Raw genomic sequence first — 18,440 nt, 5'->3', positions numbered from 1 at the left:
TGTTTTGATGTGCCCTTTCTTCTCCTGTGAATCATTAAAAGAATTGTTTATATATCTTCTTTGTCATGCGCTTTACTTTGCACACCAACTCGTGTTACAGCAGCCAGTCGATGAATTGCAGTTTTAGTCACTTCTTTGTTGGCTTCACTAGAGAGAGCGAGAGGTTGCCACTCGGGGACACCTCGAAACGTGATTGGGTGGGTTTTGACAATAAAACCGGGCAAAACTGGCTCGGGGAAGCACTGGGCCCATAGCTGGACCGAGCGCCAACCTCCCGCTCTCTCTCGTACTAAGATGGCGACTGCCCACTCTGTCAACTTTTAGCTTCAAAAACGCACTTCAGAAATCTGAAGGTGACATCACGGACACTATGTCCATATTTTTATACAGTCTATGAGCTGAACCTAGAGGGCGTGCTTTCATGGAATGTCAAAATTTGATTGGCTGATAATTCAGATGCAACATCTTTGAACAAAATGGAAGCGCTATGTGTAATGCTGGCCCCAGACTTTTCTTTTTTTTTAATGTAGGATATTCCAGTTCAACCTCAACGAAACTAATCATAGACCATTTTTGGACATTATACAAATGATACCTAAATAATAATAATAAATTTTTTTTTTTTTTTTACACAATTTTATTTTTTATTGGGCAAGCAGAGAAGGCCCTGCTGACCCTGATGGCCCACCACTGACTATATATAATATTTGTATTTTTTGTTAATTGCACATTTCTAAACTTCACCTGTTTCTTCAGAGCAATGTAAATATGTCTGAAATCTACTGGATCAAAATGCATTCTGGGAAACACTGCTCGTTCATCATCAGATTTGAAAAGCACTGTTGGACAGGCTGGAGTGAATTTCGCATCCAACACAAGCTAAAAAAACAGAAATACAAATCATGAATTATAACATTAGTAATTCAAATGCAGAATTAGTGCAATTAGTGAAAATAAAGGCATGTGTGTTGGAGACAGAAGTGAAAGATACCTTTATGAGTTGACCATCACTGGTTCCTATGATCAGCACAATCCTGGATCCACTTCTAACTGCTGCCACTGCTGACATTGAGCTGTACTTGAACACCACAGAGAGCGGCTGAAGTTCAGTATCACTCTGAAACACAAACAACGAACTGAAACTTTATATGACTTTAGTTAAATATACGTTTAATCATTCAACAGATTCAGGTTATTCTATCTTTATAACATGTTTTTATTTTTTTTAAGTGTGTATATTAAACACATGAATGCAATTTCCAACCTCAGAACCACATGGATTTTCACCAAAAATGCAGAAGCCCTTCACTCGTCCTTTAACATGACTGATGTCGTACAGAGCCAGCGCGCTGTTCTCCAGATCCTGCTGATTCTGTGCACTGAACACACCTGCCCAAATAACTCTGTTCACTGAGGGAATAACGGTGCTGGCGACGAGCACTGGACGAGCTTTATCACTGCAGCATAGTATCCTTGAAGCCTGTAGAGATTTGATGATTTCTATCTTTTTTCCTTTAGAGCTGTTCATCCACAGGACGAGCACTTTCCTCTCGGAGTCAGTCTTTGTGTTGAGAAATAAGTAAGATTCTGAGGGTGAAACTCTCTGGAATCCATCAACAAACTCCACATCTCTCACAGTGCTCTCAAGGCTGGGATCTGATCCTTCTGCATGTTTAGAGAAAATCCCACCTGGTTGAGAGTCTAAAGTGTTCCACAAGATACCTGGTATCTTGAGGATTTGCATCGTCGTGCTTTTTCCCAACCAAAAGGTACCTACTGCTACTTGTACCGGTTATGAAGGCAACAGATTTCTCATCCTGTCGAGGTCCTACCAATATATTGCTTTCATAGTAAATGCTGTTTGTGATGTCATTTATATCAAGAACCTTACAATGTCCTTCTTTAAATGTCCCACACGTTATCAAGGTGCTGTTGGCGTCAAAAGGCAGCAGAATGTTAACTCTGTTGTGTTCAGTGACTTTAGTGATGTCTTTGCTCTTCTCCTCATAAAGATCGTGTCTCATCTGATATAGTCGATGATCAGTAAGAACAAATAACTTACTGTTACCAACTACAAAGTCGACAAAGTAGTTGTCCTGAAGTCGACTGAAGTGAAAATCGCGACTCTGAGGATGCAAACTTTTTTGGGGGGGGGGGGGGGGGTTAGTTTGGGTATTAGTGTGTCAAACTTTTACTCAAAGTATGTAAACGCTTACTTGGCAGAGTGCAAGTAAAAAAATCTATTCATGTAAAACGTTTAATTGTGTTTTATATTCACCTTGGTAGCCCTATTTAAAAGTAACAAGTGGTTACTCTGTTCATTAAAAAATTTAATGTTTTATTTAACCAAAGCAGTGAAGAAGAATGAGATTTTGAGTTCACGAAACAACATATTTAATCACAGTGTTAGGTGTGTTTTCTAACAACTTTGTGCCATAACTCAGTGTCCGTGTCTAACTTACTATAGGCCTACTCTAGGAATAAATATGAAACAACATTGTTAACCTGAAAAATATCATGAAGCCCATAGCTACTATGTTCAAAAATTATTTGTTTCACATACACAAAGAAACTATGCCTACCGGTTTTGTAACAGTGTCTCCATAGGCCTACTTTTATTTTGATCACTATCTAATGATGATGATCGTCCAGGGGTGCACATCGGCTTTAAAACCGATTGTGTGGCCAGCTTTAAGGCTAGTTCAGACAACACGACTTTAAATGATCTGCAAAAGGGGGCACACACAACACGAGCTGACAACAAATCTTGTCACCCAACATGTAGCCTGTGGTGTCCAGCCACTGCTTCTGCAGGATATATCACATGGCAAAATGGTTTTAAGCATTCTACATTTATTGAAAATTAGAAGTTTGTTTTACTGCTAAAACAAATGCTGCACAAACTGTGCTGTGTGCTGCTGATTGCTCTTAAATTTGTGCTCTGATGACGTTGCGTTTATGTGTATTTGTCCATTTAAATATCTACACCAGACTCTAATAGATTTCATACTTTTTATTACCCATTTTTTTTGTAAATATGCTGTTTAATGCATTATATGGATAACAGTCATCAGATTAATAACAGAAAAATAATTGTGTAGGTGTACGATGAAAAGAAAATTACAATCAGTGTCTTCAACAACAGAATAATTGTATTGCAGTACTAAATAATAGATCTGTCCTTTTTCTACAGTGTATAATAAATGAGTAGATAGCGCCACCTGCTGTTCAGACACAGAATGACTCTGACAGGAGACGTTTGACAGTCGAGCTCTTATTCTGCCTAATTATACATGTAAACCGCATTATATCATATTCTTTATGAATTACAGGGAACATAAAATAAAACCTACTGTATCAGTTAAAGCTGAAATATACATTTAAAATAATAAGGAAATTTATAGATTCATAGATTTATAGTCTCTAGTCTTTGGAATAAAAAAATGCTAGTTTTTCTTTGTTTGTTTTTTTTCCCAGAAAGATGCTGAGAATCATTTTTCCTTCATATATGGCCAGGTGTATTCTGTGGACTGAGGCAGAACAGATTCTTTGTATTACTCATCCCGAGAACATAATTCCCAACCGTGATCTGAAATTACAATAAAAGAAGTTTCTTTTAATCTTCATGTAAAGCTAACTTAAGTTTACAAAAGATTTATATTAAACGTACCACAGCAGTGTTATCAAGTCGAAATTTACTTTAAAAATCCATGGAACAATTGAAAATACCAAAAACATACTCACAGTGAGTGAGTCCACTGTTCGGATGTGTTCTGATTCTCTTTTAATCTTACAGATGATGGCATTGGACTCAATCGTCTCCAAAACACATGGATACTGCTGATCTCCCTGTAGACCCGTCACAGTCACCTCATTCATACTCAAATTCAACATGTCTGCCCTTTTCTGAGAAACAGAGTCCCAAAAGAATAGTTAGTCCCATCAATGCACAGTTGCCAGTTCGAATTCTAGGCAACAGATCTTGCTCTTCTGAATAAGTTTTTACCTGAATGTTCACCTGTAGATCATTGGCCAGCTGTAATGTGGTGAATTCTGTGAAATCTGGATCAGGCTTGTAGAGAAAATAATCCACACTGTCCACTGCGGAGTTCTGAACATTTAACAGCAAACTAAACAGACCATGTCCATCATGAGGAGGGGAGTGAAACCACACATCCTGAGAAAGAAAGACAGTCAAATTATGTCTCTAATGCGTCCCAATGTGCCTCCTTATAGCCTACTATATTACTAGTATATATACTTATATACTTATATAGTATATATATACTTTAATATATGCACTCTTTTGGTGAAGAAAAAGTACACACTTTTGAGTTTGTAGTAGTGGTGTAGGCATACATTTGTGTCTTTAACGTCCTCTCTGTCACAAAGTTAAATGCACCCTGTCATTGTAAGCTGGCCTGTCAATCATCTTACCACAGTTAAGTCAAGTCAAGTCACCTTTATTTATATAGCGCTTTAAACAAAATACATTGCGTCAATGTAGTGGGCTACTTTTACTTGTTGTCATGTAGGGGTAACTGCAAAATCTGTGGTCAACCAGAGAGAAAACGGTCACGTTGTTGATAACAGGTGTTCATGTGAGTCAAACGTGCAGCATGTGCATCACCAGCTTATGACACCGCTTAGATATCTCAGTTTACTTTGTCATGTTGACCATTTTCCAAAATTGGATAGTCATAGATGCTGGGAAAGTGGATGCATGCCAATTTTGTGACAGCAGTAGTTTAAACACACATAAAGAGCTAGAATAACATAAGACCCTTATCTGACCGGACGATCAAAGAAAAATTTGATGAGACAATAAAGTATTGCGGATGTAAATTAACTGTCTGCTTATGGACTTTTTCGACTGGGTGTCAAATTTACCTCTAAACTCACTGCTAACTGTTTATCAACCTCTCTTCTATGAGACACTACGTACTGCAGACAGCTGCACGGCTGCCCAGCTGCCACTGACTGGTGAAATTTCACGGGTGTCGCTGCTGTGCTGGTGATGGGTGAAACCATTGTGACTGTGAGGGGGAGGGGATTCTAAATCTGCGATATCTGTTTGAGAGGAGTTTGGTGCAGGTCTCCTTGGCCATCAACGTGTAGGCTATGAACATAAAATATACTTAAATTTTTTTTATCTGATTTATAAATGGGGTGGCGTAGATCTTCCTATGAGTGTGCTGGATGTGAGGGGTCCAGAGTGCCAACATTTTTTCTCACTCTAGATGAGTACAGTTCTTGAATAGAAGGGAGGGTTGTACCGATGACTCGCTCAGCAGTCCGGACTACCCTCTGTAGTCTTCTGAGGTCAGATTTGTTAGCTGAGCTGAACCAGACAGGACGGATTCAATTATGGCTGAGTCAAACTGTTTCAGTAGCTCCTGTGGCAGGTTGAACTTCCTCAGCTGGCGAAGGAAGTACAACCTCTGCTGGGCCTTTTTCACAATGGAGTCAATGTGATTGTCCCACTTCAGGTCCTGAGAGATAGTGGTGCCCAGGAACCTGAATGACTCCACTGCAGCCACTGTGTTGTTCATGATGGCAACTGTGAGGAGTGCAGGGAGGTTCCTCCTGAAGTCCACGATCATCTCCACTGTTTTGAGCATGTTGAGCTCCAGGTTGTTTAGAGAGTGCACCAGACAGCCAGCTCTTTAACCTCCTGTCTGTAAGCAGACTCGTCACTGTCCTGAATGAGGCCGAAGAGTGTGGCGTCGTCTGCAAACTTCAGGAGCTTGACAGAGGGGTCCTTAGACATGCGATCGTTAGTGTACAGGGAGAAGAGCAGTGGGGAGAGAACGCAACCCTGAGGAGCTCCAGTGCTGATTATACTGGTGCTGGATGTGTATTTTCCCAGCCTCACTGTCCCACTGTCTGTCAGGAAGCTGTTGATCCACTGACAGACAGAGGTAGGCACAGAGAGCTGAGTTAGTTTGGGCTGAAGGAGGTTTGGAATGATAGTGTTAAAGGACGAGCTGAAATCCACAAACAGGATCCTCACTTAAGTCCCTGGTCTGTCTAGATGTTGCATAATGCAGTCCAGTGTTTACTGCATCGTCCTAAGATCTATTTGCTCAGTAGGCAAACTGAAGAGGATCCAGCAAGTGTCCAGAAATGTCCTTTGGTTGGGCCAGCACCAGTTTTTCAAATGACTTCATGGCCATAGATGTTAGAGCCACAGGCCTGTAGTCATTTAGTCCTGTCATTTTGGATTTCTTTGGAATGGGGATGATGGTGGAGTGTTTGAAGAATGAAGGGACTTTGTACAGCTTTGAAGATGGGAGCCAGTTTGTCAGCACAGGATTTCAGACAGGCTGGTGTAACACAATCTGGAGCAAGTGCTTTTTTTCCTTTTCTGCTTCCGGAAGACCTAGCGCACCTCATCCTCACTGGCAGAGGTGGAAAGTAACGAATTACATTTACTCGCATTACTGTAATTGAGTAGCTTCTTTATGTACTAATACTTTTTAAAGTAAATTTTTAAATCTGTAATTTTACTTTTACTTAAGTATATTTTGTTTAAAGTATTGTACTTCGCTACATTTTAAAACACATTAATTACTGAGTAAAAAAAAAATCGCTCCCTGGAAACTACGTCAGTAAATAATGGACAGGAGGGCAAACTGGCGCTAAAATCAGAAGAAAGATGCAGACGGTAGTGGTGGAAATTATGATTCTTTCTAGAGATTCGTTCATTTTCAGTTCGTTCACCAAAATGATTCGTTCAGAATCGTTCACTGATTCGTTCAGTGATCATTTCTTGGTATTACACAAAATATGCCAGCAGGTGGCGAAAAAAGAGTGTATTATGTGTTATGTCTTTAGTCAACGAACGTATTCACTTGTTACAAAAACTGATCTGGCTTTATTAAAATGTGTGTATAATCGCATTCAGTATATAAAGTCTAATTAAGTTGTTCAGATGAACAAAGCACAAGGTTTTCTTGCCTAATTAGCATTTTAATTGTTTGGTCAGACAATTTGTATATTATATATTCACATTTTAAATCGGGGATTAAACGTGGAGTTGCTAAATATCAAAACAAGCGTATGTGCACAGTAACTGTAACTGCGCTTTGCATTTTGCGAGATTGACATGCTAAATGGCAGACTAACCCAGTTTACTCTCATTAATTTTGTTCACAAACGAGATAAGCGATGTACCAGTTAATTTCATTCACGAACGACATGTATCCGTTCATTCAGGTTCACGAATGACATGTGTGCCAGTTCAGTCATTTCATTCACGAACGAGATGTACTAAATCATTCAACTCGTTCACGAACGATAAGATCTCTAGATCTTGTTCAGACTCATATGAAACTCGTTAATTGAAGGGCGTATTCGCTCACTACATTCAACAAATCACATGCTCTGTCACATCTCATACTCAAAGGCTATTGGCTCGAGGTTGTAACTCTTTGACAGGATGAAATGGTTGTTACTCGGTTCACTGAGCTGCGCATGCGCTGCTTATAGCGCCGCACTGCTGTGGAGGGAGTAACTTCAGTGAACGAGAAATATGAGTCAGTGGATTGCGTGAACGAGAACGATTCGTTCACCTAAAAGATTCATTCAAAAAGAACGATTCGTTCACGAACGACACATCACTAGCAGACGGTCAAAACAGGCGTTAGTGGTGCAGACACCGCTGAAAACGAAACCCCGTCATATTCTGAAGTTGAACTCGAAGGAAATGAAGTGAACCCCTGGCCATATGTATGCTCTATTATGCAGTGTAAGCTGTACTTGCCTAGGAAGACCAAACTAGCAGCTTATAAATCTCGACAAGACATCAACCCTTCGCAAGAATGTAGAGCTAAGCTAAATAATTGCATCGTTGCATTGGTGGTTAAAATGAAGCTTTAACATTTTAGCAAGAGGTTTTGCACAAATTAGCCAAAAAGACAGTGGTGAGGAGTGTGCTATATATATATAGTCTGCGATAATATCATATTTTTTGTTTTAATGATGTGCGCGCATTTATAGTGCGTTCTTTCACTGTGTGATTCAGTCTCCTAAAATGCATTTAGAATGATCACAAAATTGAAGATATAGGGGCATAAAATTAACATATTTATATAATTTCATATATTAAATCAAAATCACACAAAGAATGCCATCTTTTCCTCAAAAAATCATCATGAATATATACATACATATATATAACAGTTCAGTAAACAAGTTAATTAAGAGACTTGCGTTTTAGACACCATATTGCCTTTTTTAGCTCTATTTCTACAACAGAAAATAATTCCAAACACAGTCACCAAAGCACAGTTTTGCGTCTCTGAGCAACGTGACAGTGTTTCGTTCCTGAATGAATCAACCGTTTAAATGATTCGGTTCAATCGCAATGACTCACTTATTAACAGTGACTTGCTGACACATACTGGCCATTTTAATTTCACATTTAAAGTATCATTTTTTAAATAATGAATTTCTTATCATTTCAAATGAGTATTCAACATTTTATGTCTTGTATATCAAAACATTATTCATGCATTTGTAACTGCAGGTTAAATGCATTCTTGTCCTGCACTAAACAGTGTAATACATCTAAATGCCACTTCCAATGAATCTTCTGCATTTCCTCTGCATTAAAAGATGAGTTTGTTGATACTTATTTGCCTGGTAACAGCCCAAATGTTTTATTATTCTAAATAACTGATTCCTTTAATTAAAAACAACTAGTTTGAGATTAATAGACCTATCCCAGGGGTGTCAAACTCAGTTCCTGGAGGGCCGTAGCCCTGCAGAGTTTAGTTCTAACCCTGCTCCAGCACACATATCATGTAGTTTTCAAATAAACCTAAATGATTAGATTAGCTGGATCAGGTGTGTTTAATTAGGGTTAAATCTAAACTGTGCAGGACTGTGGCCCTCCAGGAACTGAGTTTGACACCCTTGGCCTGTCCCATTTTTGACTCCCTCCCACTGTTAAAATGTAACTAAGTAATTTTTACTCTGAGTAAATTTTAAATGAGCTACTTTTTACTTTTACTTGAGTTGATTTTTAGACTGGTACTTTTACTTGTACTTAAGTAAAATTTCATTAATGTAATGGTACTTTTACTTGAGTAGAATATTTTTGTACTCTTTCCACCTCTGCTCACTGGTGTGAATTGCAGGTGTGGGGGAGAGAAGGGATGCAGGAGGTGTGAATGGTGAGAGCGGATGTGTGAAGAAGTGTTCAGGGTGGGTTGCAGGAGGTGTGAATGGTGTGAAGGGATGTGTGAAGAGGTGTTCAGGGCATTTGATGGGTATTTTTTGAAACCTGCAGTAAAACTCAGATCACTTGCCAGTTGTTGATTCTCCACAGTGCTGGGGGATGGGGTCTTGTAGTTGATCATCTCCTTCAGACTTTTCCACACTGATGCTGAGTCGCTGGAAGTGAACTGAGTCCTTATTTTTCAGAATAATTCCTCTTTGCCTCTCTGATCTTCTTTTCCAGTGTGTATTTAGCCTGTTTATACAAGACATTGTCCCCGTTCCTGTAAGCATCTTCTTTGGCCCGACCAAGCTGTCTGTGTTTTGCCGTGGACCATGGTTTGTCATTGTTGTTAAGTAAGTAGGGTTGGGTATCATTTAAATTTTATAGATTCCAATTCTGCTTATCGATTCCAATTCTTATCGATTCCTAGTTTCGATTCCAATAAGATAAAAAATCCAATATAAAAAAAAATGAAGTCAAACATTTAGATGTCAAACATGTATTGTCTTTTTACAAAGCATTCTGTTGCAGCTAAATAACATGAGCAAAAATCAGCAGCCTAAAAAGCACTGCAAGATAATTTTTGCCTGTGCTTAAAAAAAAAAAAAATCACAAAAACAACTAGATTTATATAATATTACTTGTCTGTTAAAGACAAGTAAACAGTCAGTAATAAGATAGGAACAAACAAAGCAATTAGCAATATCATAAATAAACACAACTAAACTAAATTTCAGGTAGCTACAGAAACTGTAATTAAAAGTTTAAAAACACTGCATAGTTTTATTTTTATAAATAAAATAAAGATTAATCAATTAAAGTTATTAAATATATTCAGTCAAGAATAGTGAATGATTTTCTTTTGTTCTTTGATTAACATTAATGACAGGCAGCGCGTTTATTACTGTTGTCTCTTTAAGCAATAATACTGTACATTAGTGCTTTCTGTCTCATCTGTTTACGTTCACTTAAGACAAAAATGGCTGTGTTTATGATGATACACTGATGTAGTTATCTGTATATTGGTCGACAGATATAATAGAAGTCAGTTTCGGCTTGGAACAACCTTTTCTACAGTTGAAATAGCTAAGAATGGTCCAAGAACGGACACAAACCAGAACCCACAGCGCAACTGCCGACCGCTGCTCTCTGTGCACGTGCTTGTGCTTCGAATCATGTGTACTCTACATAAACAGGGCGCAAATTCTTTCCGTTCCTGCACTTAATCGTTTTTAATCAAATTGAACTGCGAACGCAGGAATCGTTAAGCAGAATCGAAATGCATGCGACTAATCGAATACCCGGTTCTTAGAAATTTGGAACCGGTTTTCAATACCCAACCCTATAAGTAAGTTAAATAAGTCCTGGTAGGAATGCACATGTGATATAAGATGTTAAGGTCTCTGTGAGCTTGTCCAGAGCGGTAGAAGCAGCTTCAAAAACACTCCAATCAGTGAGGTCAAAACAAGCTTTTAAATCCTGCTCTGCTTCATTAGTCCATCTTTTTACAGTCCTTAATAAAGGTTTAGCTGATTTTAGTTTCTGCCTTTAGGTCGGTGTAAGATGAACCAAACAGTGATCAGAGCACCTCTAAGCTGCTTGTGGAACAGAGTGATAGGCATCCTTTATGGTGTAACAGAGATACAATATATTACTGTCTCTGGTGGGACATGTGATGTGCTGTCTGTATTTTGGCAGATCACGGGAGAGATTTGCTTTATTAAAATCCCCAAGAAGGATGAAAACAGAGTCTGGGTGTTGTTGTTCTGTCTCTGTGATCTGATCAGCGAGTTTTTGAAAAGCTGAACTCATGTGCGCTTGCGGTGGGATGTAAATACTCACAAGAATTGTTGTGCCACTGCACCAACCTGCAGTTATCTCTAGATGAATGGAACAGCACAGTACTTGATAACAGCACTCAGCTTGCCTTGGCTACTCCGATACCTTCTCTGTTTGTATTTTTACAATAAAACCAATTATGATACCAAAAATCACTGCCTCATTTTGTCTTCATTTAAACATATTTATAGCCACAAAAGTGGTTCAGGAAACATGCACATACCTTACCTTCACTCTATCTATACTCGTGATAAAATGAAATATAAAATAATGCACAACCACAGATCTCACAGAGGCATATTCAAATGGTGGACCATGGTCCAGGTCCGGACCTCAGCTTGGTTCCAAATGGGCCGTGAGACATAAGGGCAATGGCAGCTCCATTTTAACAGTTCTAAATAAAATGAGCAGTGCTTTTAAACAACAAAGTGGTACACACCACAAGCGCTCAGGTCATTTAATGTAATGATCTTTTGGCATTATAGCCTCTAATATATATTTTTTTATCTAGAGTCAAACAGGCTTCATTCAAGCCCTTACTGAGTGCGTTGTTTCTTAACCACTCACACTCCTAAACCAATGCACTTAAACACACACACACAATGAAAAAAAATCCTCTGCAATATTTCTCTTCCTCTCTAACTTTTTACATATAATGCTACAAGTTTCAAACCTAAAAAAATCCTCTTCAATGCAAAACTAGCTTTTGTTAAAATCTAAGCTGCCAACACGACTCATTTTCTCTTCCTCTTCATTGTGACTTCACACTGTGGCTGTCATCTTTTACTAACATAAGGGAACCTCAAGGGGCATATTATATTAACCTCATGCACTACATGTGTGAATATGGGCTTTTTGAAGACTCACTTAAGTTTTAAACCGCTGACATCTGCGTCAGATAAAGCAGGAGTAATAACACATCTTACCCCTGAGCTTGTGTTGTATTGTGTCTTCAGCACTTTATTAGAGGGAAGTACAGTAACTGACTCCACTAATTCCAGATTGCTCCCCTGAAGATGAATCTTTCTTCCACCACTGAATGAAGAGATTAAAAACAATTTCAGTCAGTGATACGTGGTATGAAGCAATAATAAAGTACATAATTAAAGCTTTAATTCTAACCACTCGCTTTTGTGCATATGAGATTCACCACATGGGGTGGTGTTGGCACAGTGGATAAGACACATGGCTTTGGTGTGAGAGACCTGGGTTTGAATCCACCATGAGACACCAATGTGTCCCTGAGCAAGACATTTAACCCCTAGTTGCTCCTGAGGCGTGCGACCTCTGACATATATAGCAATACAGTCGCTTTCAATACAGACTCCATTTGCAGGCATTTGTAATAACATACATAAATTGTTTATTTTGTATTTCCCTACATTATGTATTTTAACAGTGTTATTATTAACCAATCATTATTGCCTCATCGTTTTTTTATATAATGCATTTTAGGTCATTTTAAAGGCTATTGATGGCTTAGGTCTGTTTTTATAGCAACAACAACAACAACAAAATGTTACAGTATATTAATACTTCTTTGTAAATTATTATTTGAAGTAACAAAACCATGGTTAATTTGCAGTTACCATGGCTACAAGAACGATGATTTGTGGTGTTATTGTTAAAACCATGGGTAATTTTCGTAAGGGAACTAAACTACGGAAAAAACTTTCACATGAATGTGCCTAAAAGTGATAAACGGGCCTTGTTTTTACCTAAATGATTTATAATTTATTTTAATATATATTAAAAATGTATAAGGTGTGCATTGTAGCTGACACCTAAATGAACAGATTACAATTGTTTTATGACTGCAAGTCTTATTTTATAGCGGCAGTGGCTCAGTGGTTCATGTAGGTTGCCTACAAACCGGAAGGTTGGTGGTTCAATCCCCGGCTCCACCTGACCAAGTGTCCTTGAGCAAGACACCTAACCCCAGCTGCTCCCGACGAGCTGGATGGCGCCTTGAATGGCTGACACCGCAGTCGGTGTGTGAATGTGACGCAAATTGTAAAGCTCTTTGGAAGGCCATGTGGTCTGTTGAAAGCGCTATATAAATGCAGTCCATTTATTGTTTTTTTGTTTTGTTTTTTTTACTTTCTTTGGTTTTCTTTTCTCTGCGCTGGATTGCTGATGACCTTTACCCAGGCATAGATGTCCATCCATCAATTATGAACATTCAGCCGCAAACATGAGGTGCGAGCGGTCGTGAGCGTGGATGAGAGAATGGCGCACATTTTTTTTTTTTTGAGCAACTGGGATGGTGCCCCCTCTGGGAGTTGGTGCCCTACGCAGACTGTGTACTCTGCGTATAGGGAGCGGCGGTACTGGACATAAGATTCACTACGGTGAGCATCTTAAGTGGTCTGACCTGCTCCAGCTGACTGTGGGCTGTATTCCAGTGCAGCTGGGCTGAGAACTGTAAGTGATGATGCTGCTACCATGACAACGGTCGTCAGGAGTAACAACACACACTTTCACTGTTCCTTTAGTTCCACTGGGAGGAATGTGGAACCTTAACATGTCACTGGAGCGATCAAACACTGGAGATCTAAAGGAAAAGATATACAGTATGATTTATCTGAATCTACACACATTCATATATACACCACTAAACAAACACAGAGTCTCACTCTTTAGGAATGCACTCCAGATCCGCTTGAATACGGATTTTAGTAACAGATTCCAGGTTCCTTCCTCTTAGTAAAACATTGTTTCTGCCATGGAAAGAAACCTTGTTCGGCTTCAGAGACAGAATCTCTGGCTTCTAAAAAACACACACAAAAAAATGTATTCAGTAAAGAAAGGCCAAGTACAACAAAATTACTTTTAACTCCATATGACCACAGTATATTTTAATGAACAATAGAATTTGAAAAGTACCTAATAATAATAACATGTAAATATAAATATAGATTTATAAAATATTAATTACTAATGAATAATGTATTATTCATAATTTGAAATGTATGGTAAATATGGTGTACCTGCTGCTGATAAAGGAAAAAACAACTGTTTATAAGTAAATTTTGATACCACCTCATACAGTAGATCTTTACATGCATCCTTAAAAAAATTGGAAAGAGAGAGAACTCTGAGTGTTGCATTTACTTCCTGTATTCACTTCAGCCGACGCAATTATATTTCAGCTATCAACAATGCATTCATAGTATTTGAACATTTTCTGAAAGTTATGCAGTTTACAAATGCACATATAATGAAGCATTGAATTGGTTACACATTGTCTCACCTGTGTGTGTAACTGCAGCCCATGTCCATGTGTCAAATCACAACACTTGGAGGAAGAGGACCAGTGACACCCAGATGAGACACACTGCACACACCTGCATAAATGCACATATGATGTGTTAATATAAAAGATAAACTCTGTGTTATAATTTCTGCACTGTGATATTTTTCTCACTGCATGTAATTTTCTCACTTTGTGTAAGAAGAATTTGGTGAATTATCTTTGATACCAGAGCAGTTCCTCAGCGTCAGTGTATCTGTGATTGTCTGATCCTCAATAGTAACTGTAGCAGAGACTCTTAAACCTGAACAGATTACCAACATGTTCTTGATTATGAACAATCATACTCTGACTACATAAATTCATTGTATAATAGCACATATATGACTTCTTTAAAGGAGAACCAACCTCCAGTGTATAGAATGTGATCAGAAAAACTACAGGAGCAGTTTGGGAAAACTGCAGGTGGATCAGACCCGTCACACAGGTTTACACTTCCTTTAGTGAAGGTACATGAGAAGGCAGGATTTCCTGTGCTCTCCAGACTCAATGAAAGATGTAGAGTAATCTGTGTTGGAGAGGGCAATGGCTGGTAAAGAGTAGAGTAGTAGTAAACATTTTCTAAATTATGACTATGAAAATACTTGATTATGATATCTACAGTACCTTTCTAGAAGAATTCTCTGCTATCTGAAAAGAAAACAGCCGTGTCTGGAGAGAGTTTTTTGGGATGGACACCCATGAAGTATTTGAACATTCATCTTGAGTAGAACATCTAAATAAAAACAGGATCAGCCAGTATATCACTACAGAACTGTTTGCACACTACTCATCTTGTCCATATAGATGATGAGAAGATAACATACTGTTCTACAATTAGGCATATTAATGTAGATGCAGAGTAGATCTCTAAAGTTGATGTGTGAAAAATCACATGTGATAAAGACAGACTGACCTTTGTGTGTTCACACACCAGCCGCAGAGAGGATCCAGAGCAGCTCTGCAGTCTTTCAGAGTGATGTATTTAGCACACGAAACCACAGACATTCTTCTTAACTACAGTTCATAAGAAACATGAGCGGAAAGAGACAAGAGGCTTTTATTATTCATTTCAGCAAGGAGATCTGTAAAGTTGCAAAGGCTAAAGTCTCAAATCCAAGAGATATTCTTTATAAAAGTAAAGATTCAGCCACACCGTCCTAAAACGCCTCATTCTAACACACCCCCACGTCTATGTCAAGATGTGGGAAGGATTTATAACACATGTATATGTACATGTAGCATGTATAGCATAACACCACCTAAACATTAACACAAAGAAAGAAGGCATAACTTTTTTTTTTCAGTGTTGCCACCAGCGCCCATGTTGTGGAGACACTGTGTGTTTCATTGTGAAAGTGAAACTACTTTGTTTCCAAAAGAGGACACAACTAGAAATCAGTGGTTAATTTGTATCTACAACACTGTTTCTGAACAGTTCAAACCAAATATTCAGATGTGTGCAGCACATTTTGTGGATGACAAGGACTGTTTTCTGTGAGAGTAGCCTACAATGCTGGTGTCTGTTTCTATTAAGTGGGGCAGTTCTAACTTTGCAAAGACAGTTTGGCGTTTCTGATTCACAGCTTGTAAGTACATTTTCATTATTAAAGGATTTGCCACTGATGATTCAAACGCCAGTTTTGAGCAGTGTAGAATAACTGTTAGCGCTTGTTGTTTGCCTTTTTTTTCTGATCAAAAATCCAGACATGATTTTATGTTTATGCAGCACGATACACAATGCATCATGTAAAAAGACAGTATAAGTCATAATAATCAGTAATTATGACCCCACTGGTGCAACAAATGCATTGTTTGTAATGGGATTTATTAGTTTTGTCTCATTGTGCCGGGACACATGGGATCACAGTATGGTAAGGTGCATAGCATTTCTGTCGCACACTTGAAGCATTCGGCCAGTCACAATGCACTGGATAGCTGGCCAATCAGCATACACCTGTCAGGGTTTTGCACTGTCACTCTGTTTGTTTTGTTTCTGGTGTCAGCACATGGCCTAGTTAATTGTTTTCTCGGCCATGTACTCTTTTAGCCCATCCTACTTGTTTCCTTTCTACCACACCCTCCTGTTAACCTGGTTAGTCTGTGTTCACCTGGCCCTCATGTACTTACCTCCCTTCTTATAGTGCCCCTTACCCATTATGCTGGTTCGTGGTCATTTTCACCCCCTCTGTCACTGTCTTAGTCTCTATCTGTGGATGTGTCTAAATATGTGTCCGTGTCTCCCTGCCTGATCGGTCTTGTACTCTTGTTTAGTCTAGTCCTTGTAGTTCCTTGTTCTTGTCTTGCTCCTTGTTTTAGTAATTTGTTTGTTCTTGCCTTTTTGCTTTTATTTGTAATATTTATTTAGTTTTTCTAGTCCTGATTCTTGGTTTTGTTTATTATTCTAAGTTGGTTACAATGGTAATTATTTCTTAATTTCTTATTTTGTTACTTTATTCTTTATTAGTTTATTGGTTCATATTTTTTCCTTGTCTTGGGTTTAATTTGTGTTTTTGTGGAGCTTTGTCCTGTCTAGTCTTGTGTCAGAGTTCCTGACCTGTCCCTGTGTGTCCTGCCCTGGTTCTACCTGCCTGGCACTTGGTCTGCTTCAGAGTCGGCGGTCAACAAGTATCTGAGCTCTGCTCTATGGTGCCTAGTATGGTCTTCTACATCAACCTGGTCTTGCCGTCCCCTCTGTTGCCAAAGTATTTTGCCAGTTATTTTCTGAAGATGTCCCAGTGGCCTTCCCTAGCTGTTTACTGTGTTCCTGTTGTAGTATCTATTGTGCACTTCACTACCCTCTTGTATCAGTCTGTTTTGTCAATAAACCATTATTACCTCACACTGCAATTGGGTCCTCTCTCCTAGATCCCTGACAACACCTTGCTTTCCAGAATGAAGAGCTTTGTAAAAATCTACAGGTTTCAGAAAGAAATAATAATGTACAGTATGTGGGAAATTATGTTTTTTGAGATTTAAACCACATAAACACATTGCATTACACCAAATAATGTTCTGTTTAGTAATGTCATATGACCGCTTTAACTAATGAACCCGATTGTAAAGTGTTACCAAGATATACAATAGAACTGAGCTGACAAACATGTCACGGTAAGTAGACCTGATATCAGTAGAGTTAACATGCAATAGAAATATACAGTAATTTAACCTGTTAGCCAGCACCCCCCATTATGGGACTCACAGCTGAAAGTGCCCTACCTAAATTTAAATTGTTACAGTTTCTTACTTCAGTGTGTTACACACATAATTTGTAACAGTTTCTTACTTCAGTGTGTTACACACATCATTTTGGTGTCTTTGGAAAGAAGACCCTTTGGGCTTTACTTTTTATCAACCAGATTTGATAATGCTCAAAAATTTGCATTATAACATTATAAAAAAATGACACTGAAGTGCCTTGAATTCTTTTTTTTACCACACTGAATTTTTTTTTATTTTATATAAAAATTTATTTTATAAAAAAAAGAAAATTTTCCTTCAATTGTACTGAAGGCTTCTACAAACTATTTCAGTCATTAAACATACCACTGCATATTTTTTTAAATTACTAGACAGAAACACTAGACAGAGACTTAGACATCATATAAGTGATTTATTTGAGCACTAGAAAAATACAATAAGAATAACTTGAGTTACAAAAATAAATAAATAAAATTAAAAAAAATATTTAACTTTGTATGCCAATTACAGAACACCCTGAGATTGCTAGAAATTCAGCATTTACAATGAATTACAATGAAAATACGTGATGATGTGCTGAAGGCCAGTTATAAAGATGGTAATCATAGAGATGCGCCATAAAGTCAATAATTCACTCTCTCTATTCATATAGATGGCGTTCATCTATATCCGTGATTATATAGTAATATCAAGATGATTTGCACTCAAACAGATAGTAATCATGAAGATACATTCACATTCAACATAAAACACACACACACACACATGTATAAAAACTGTTGAAAAATAAAACAAATAAAGAAAAAGGCAATCGCTAAGTTCCGCCTCCATCAGCTGACAGGTGCATTTAGAGCGGAAACCATTTTTTGAATTCTGGTGACG

At 38.2% G+C, this 18,440-nt stretch overlaps 2 protein-coding genes and 1 long non-coding RNA gene across 3 annotated transcripts in view; all 3 read right to left on the bottom strand.

The window, feature by feature from the left end:
* LOC132098574 (plexin-C1-like) overlaps positions 1 to 1,744 on the bottom strand; it is a 41,635-nt gene extending 39,891 nt beyond the window's left edge. The window contains exon 1 of the mRNA XM_059504640.1: positions 1,265 to 1,744. Within this exon, the coding sequence (XP_059360623.1) occupies positions 1,265 to 1,744 (480 nt within the window). The remainder of the gene's footprint in view (positions 1 to 1,264) is intronic.
* Positions 1,745 to 3,456: 1,712 nt separating this feature from the next.
* Positions 3,457 to 4,042, bottom strand: LOC132098960 (uncharacterized). The gene is made up of 3 exons (XR_009423002.1): positions 4,007 to 4,042; positions 3,745 to 3,906; positions 3,457 to 3,589 (listed from the first exon to the last, which is right to left on the bottom strand). It is a non-coding gene; the product is annotated as an uncharacterized LOC132098960 (long non-coding RNA).
* An 885-nt stretch (positions 4,043 to 4,927) lies between these two features.
* The window catches only part of LOC132098572 (plexin-C1-like), a 31,130-nt gene continuing 17,617 nt past the window's right edge, over positions 4,928 to 18,440 (bottom strand). The window contains exons 4-11 of the mRNA XM_059504639.1: positions 15,274 to 15,374; positions 14,985 to 15,093; positions 14,727 to 14,886; positions 14,511 to 14,622; positions 14,319 to 14,412; positions 13,702 to 13,835; positions 13,440 to 13,619; positions 4,928 to 5,036 (exon numbers count right to left, since the gene is read on the bottom strand). Of these exons, the coding sequence (XP_059360622.1) occupies positions 4,928 to 5,036; positions 13,440 to 13,619; positions 13,702 to 13,835; positions 14,319 to 14,412; positions 14,511 to 14,622; positions 14,727 to 14,886; positions 14,985 to 15,093; positions 15,274 to 15,374 (999 nt within the window). The remainder of the gene's footprint in view (positions 5,037 to 13,439; positions 13,620 to 13,701; positions 13,836 to 14,318; positions 14,413 to 14,510; positions 14,623 to 14,726; positions 14,887 to 14,984; positions 15,094 to 15,273; positions 15,375 to 18,440) is intronic.

This window comes from Carassius carassius, chromosome 22, assembly GCF_963082965.1.
Source record: "Carassius carassius chromosome 22, fCarCar2.1, whole genome shotgun sequence".
Classification (NCBI taxonomy): Eukaryota; Metazoa; Chordata; class Actinopteri; order Cypriniformes; family Cyprinidae; genus Carassius; species Carassius carassius.
This window is presented reverse-complemented; position numbering and strand designations above follow the sequence as displayed.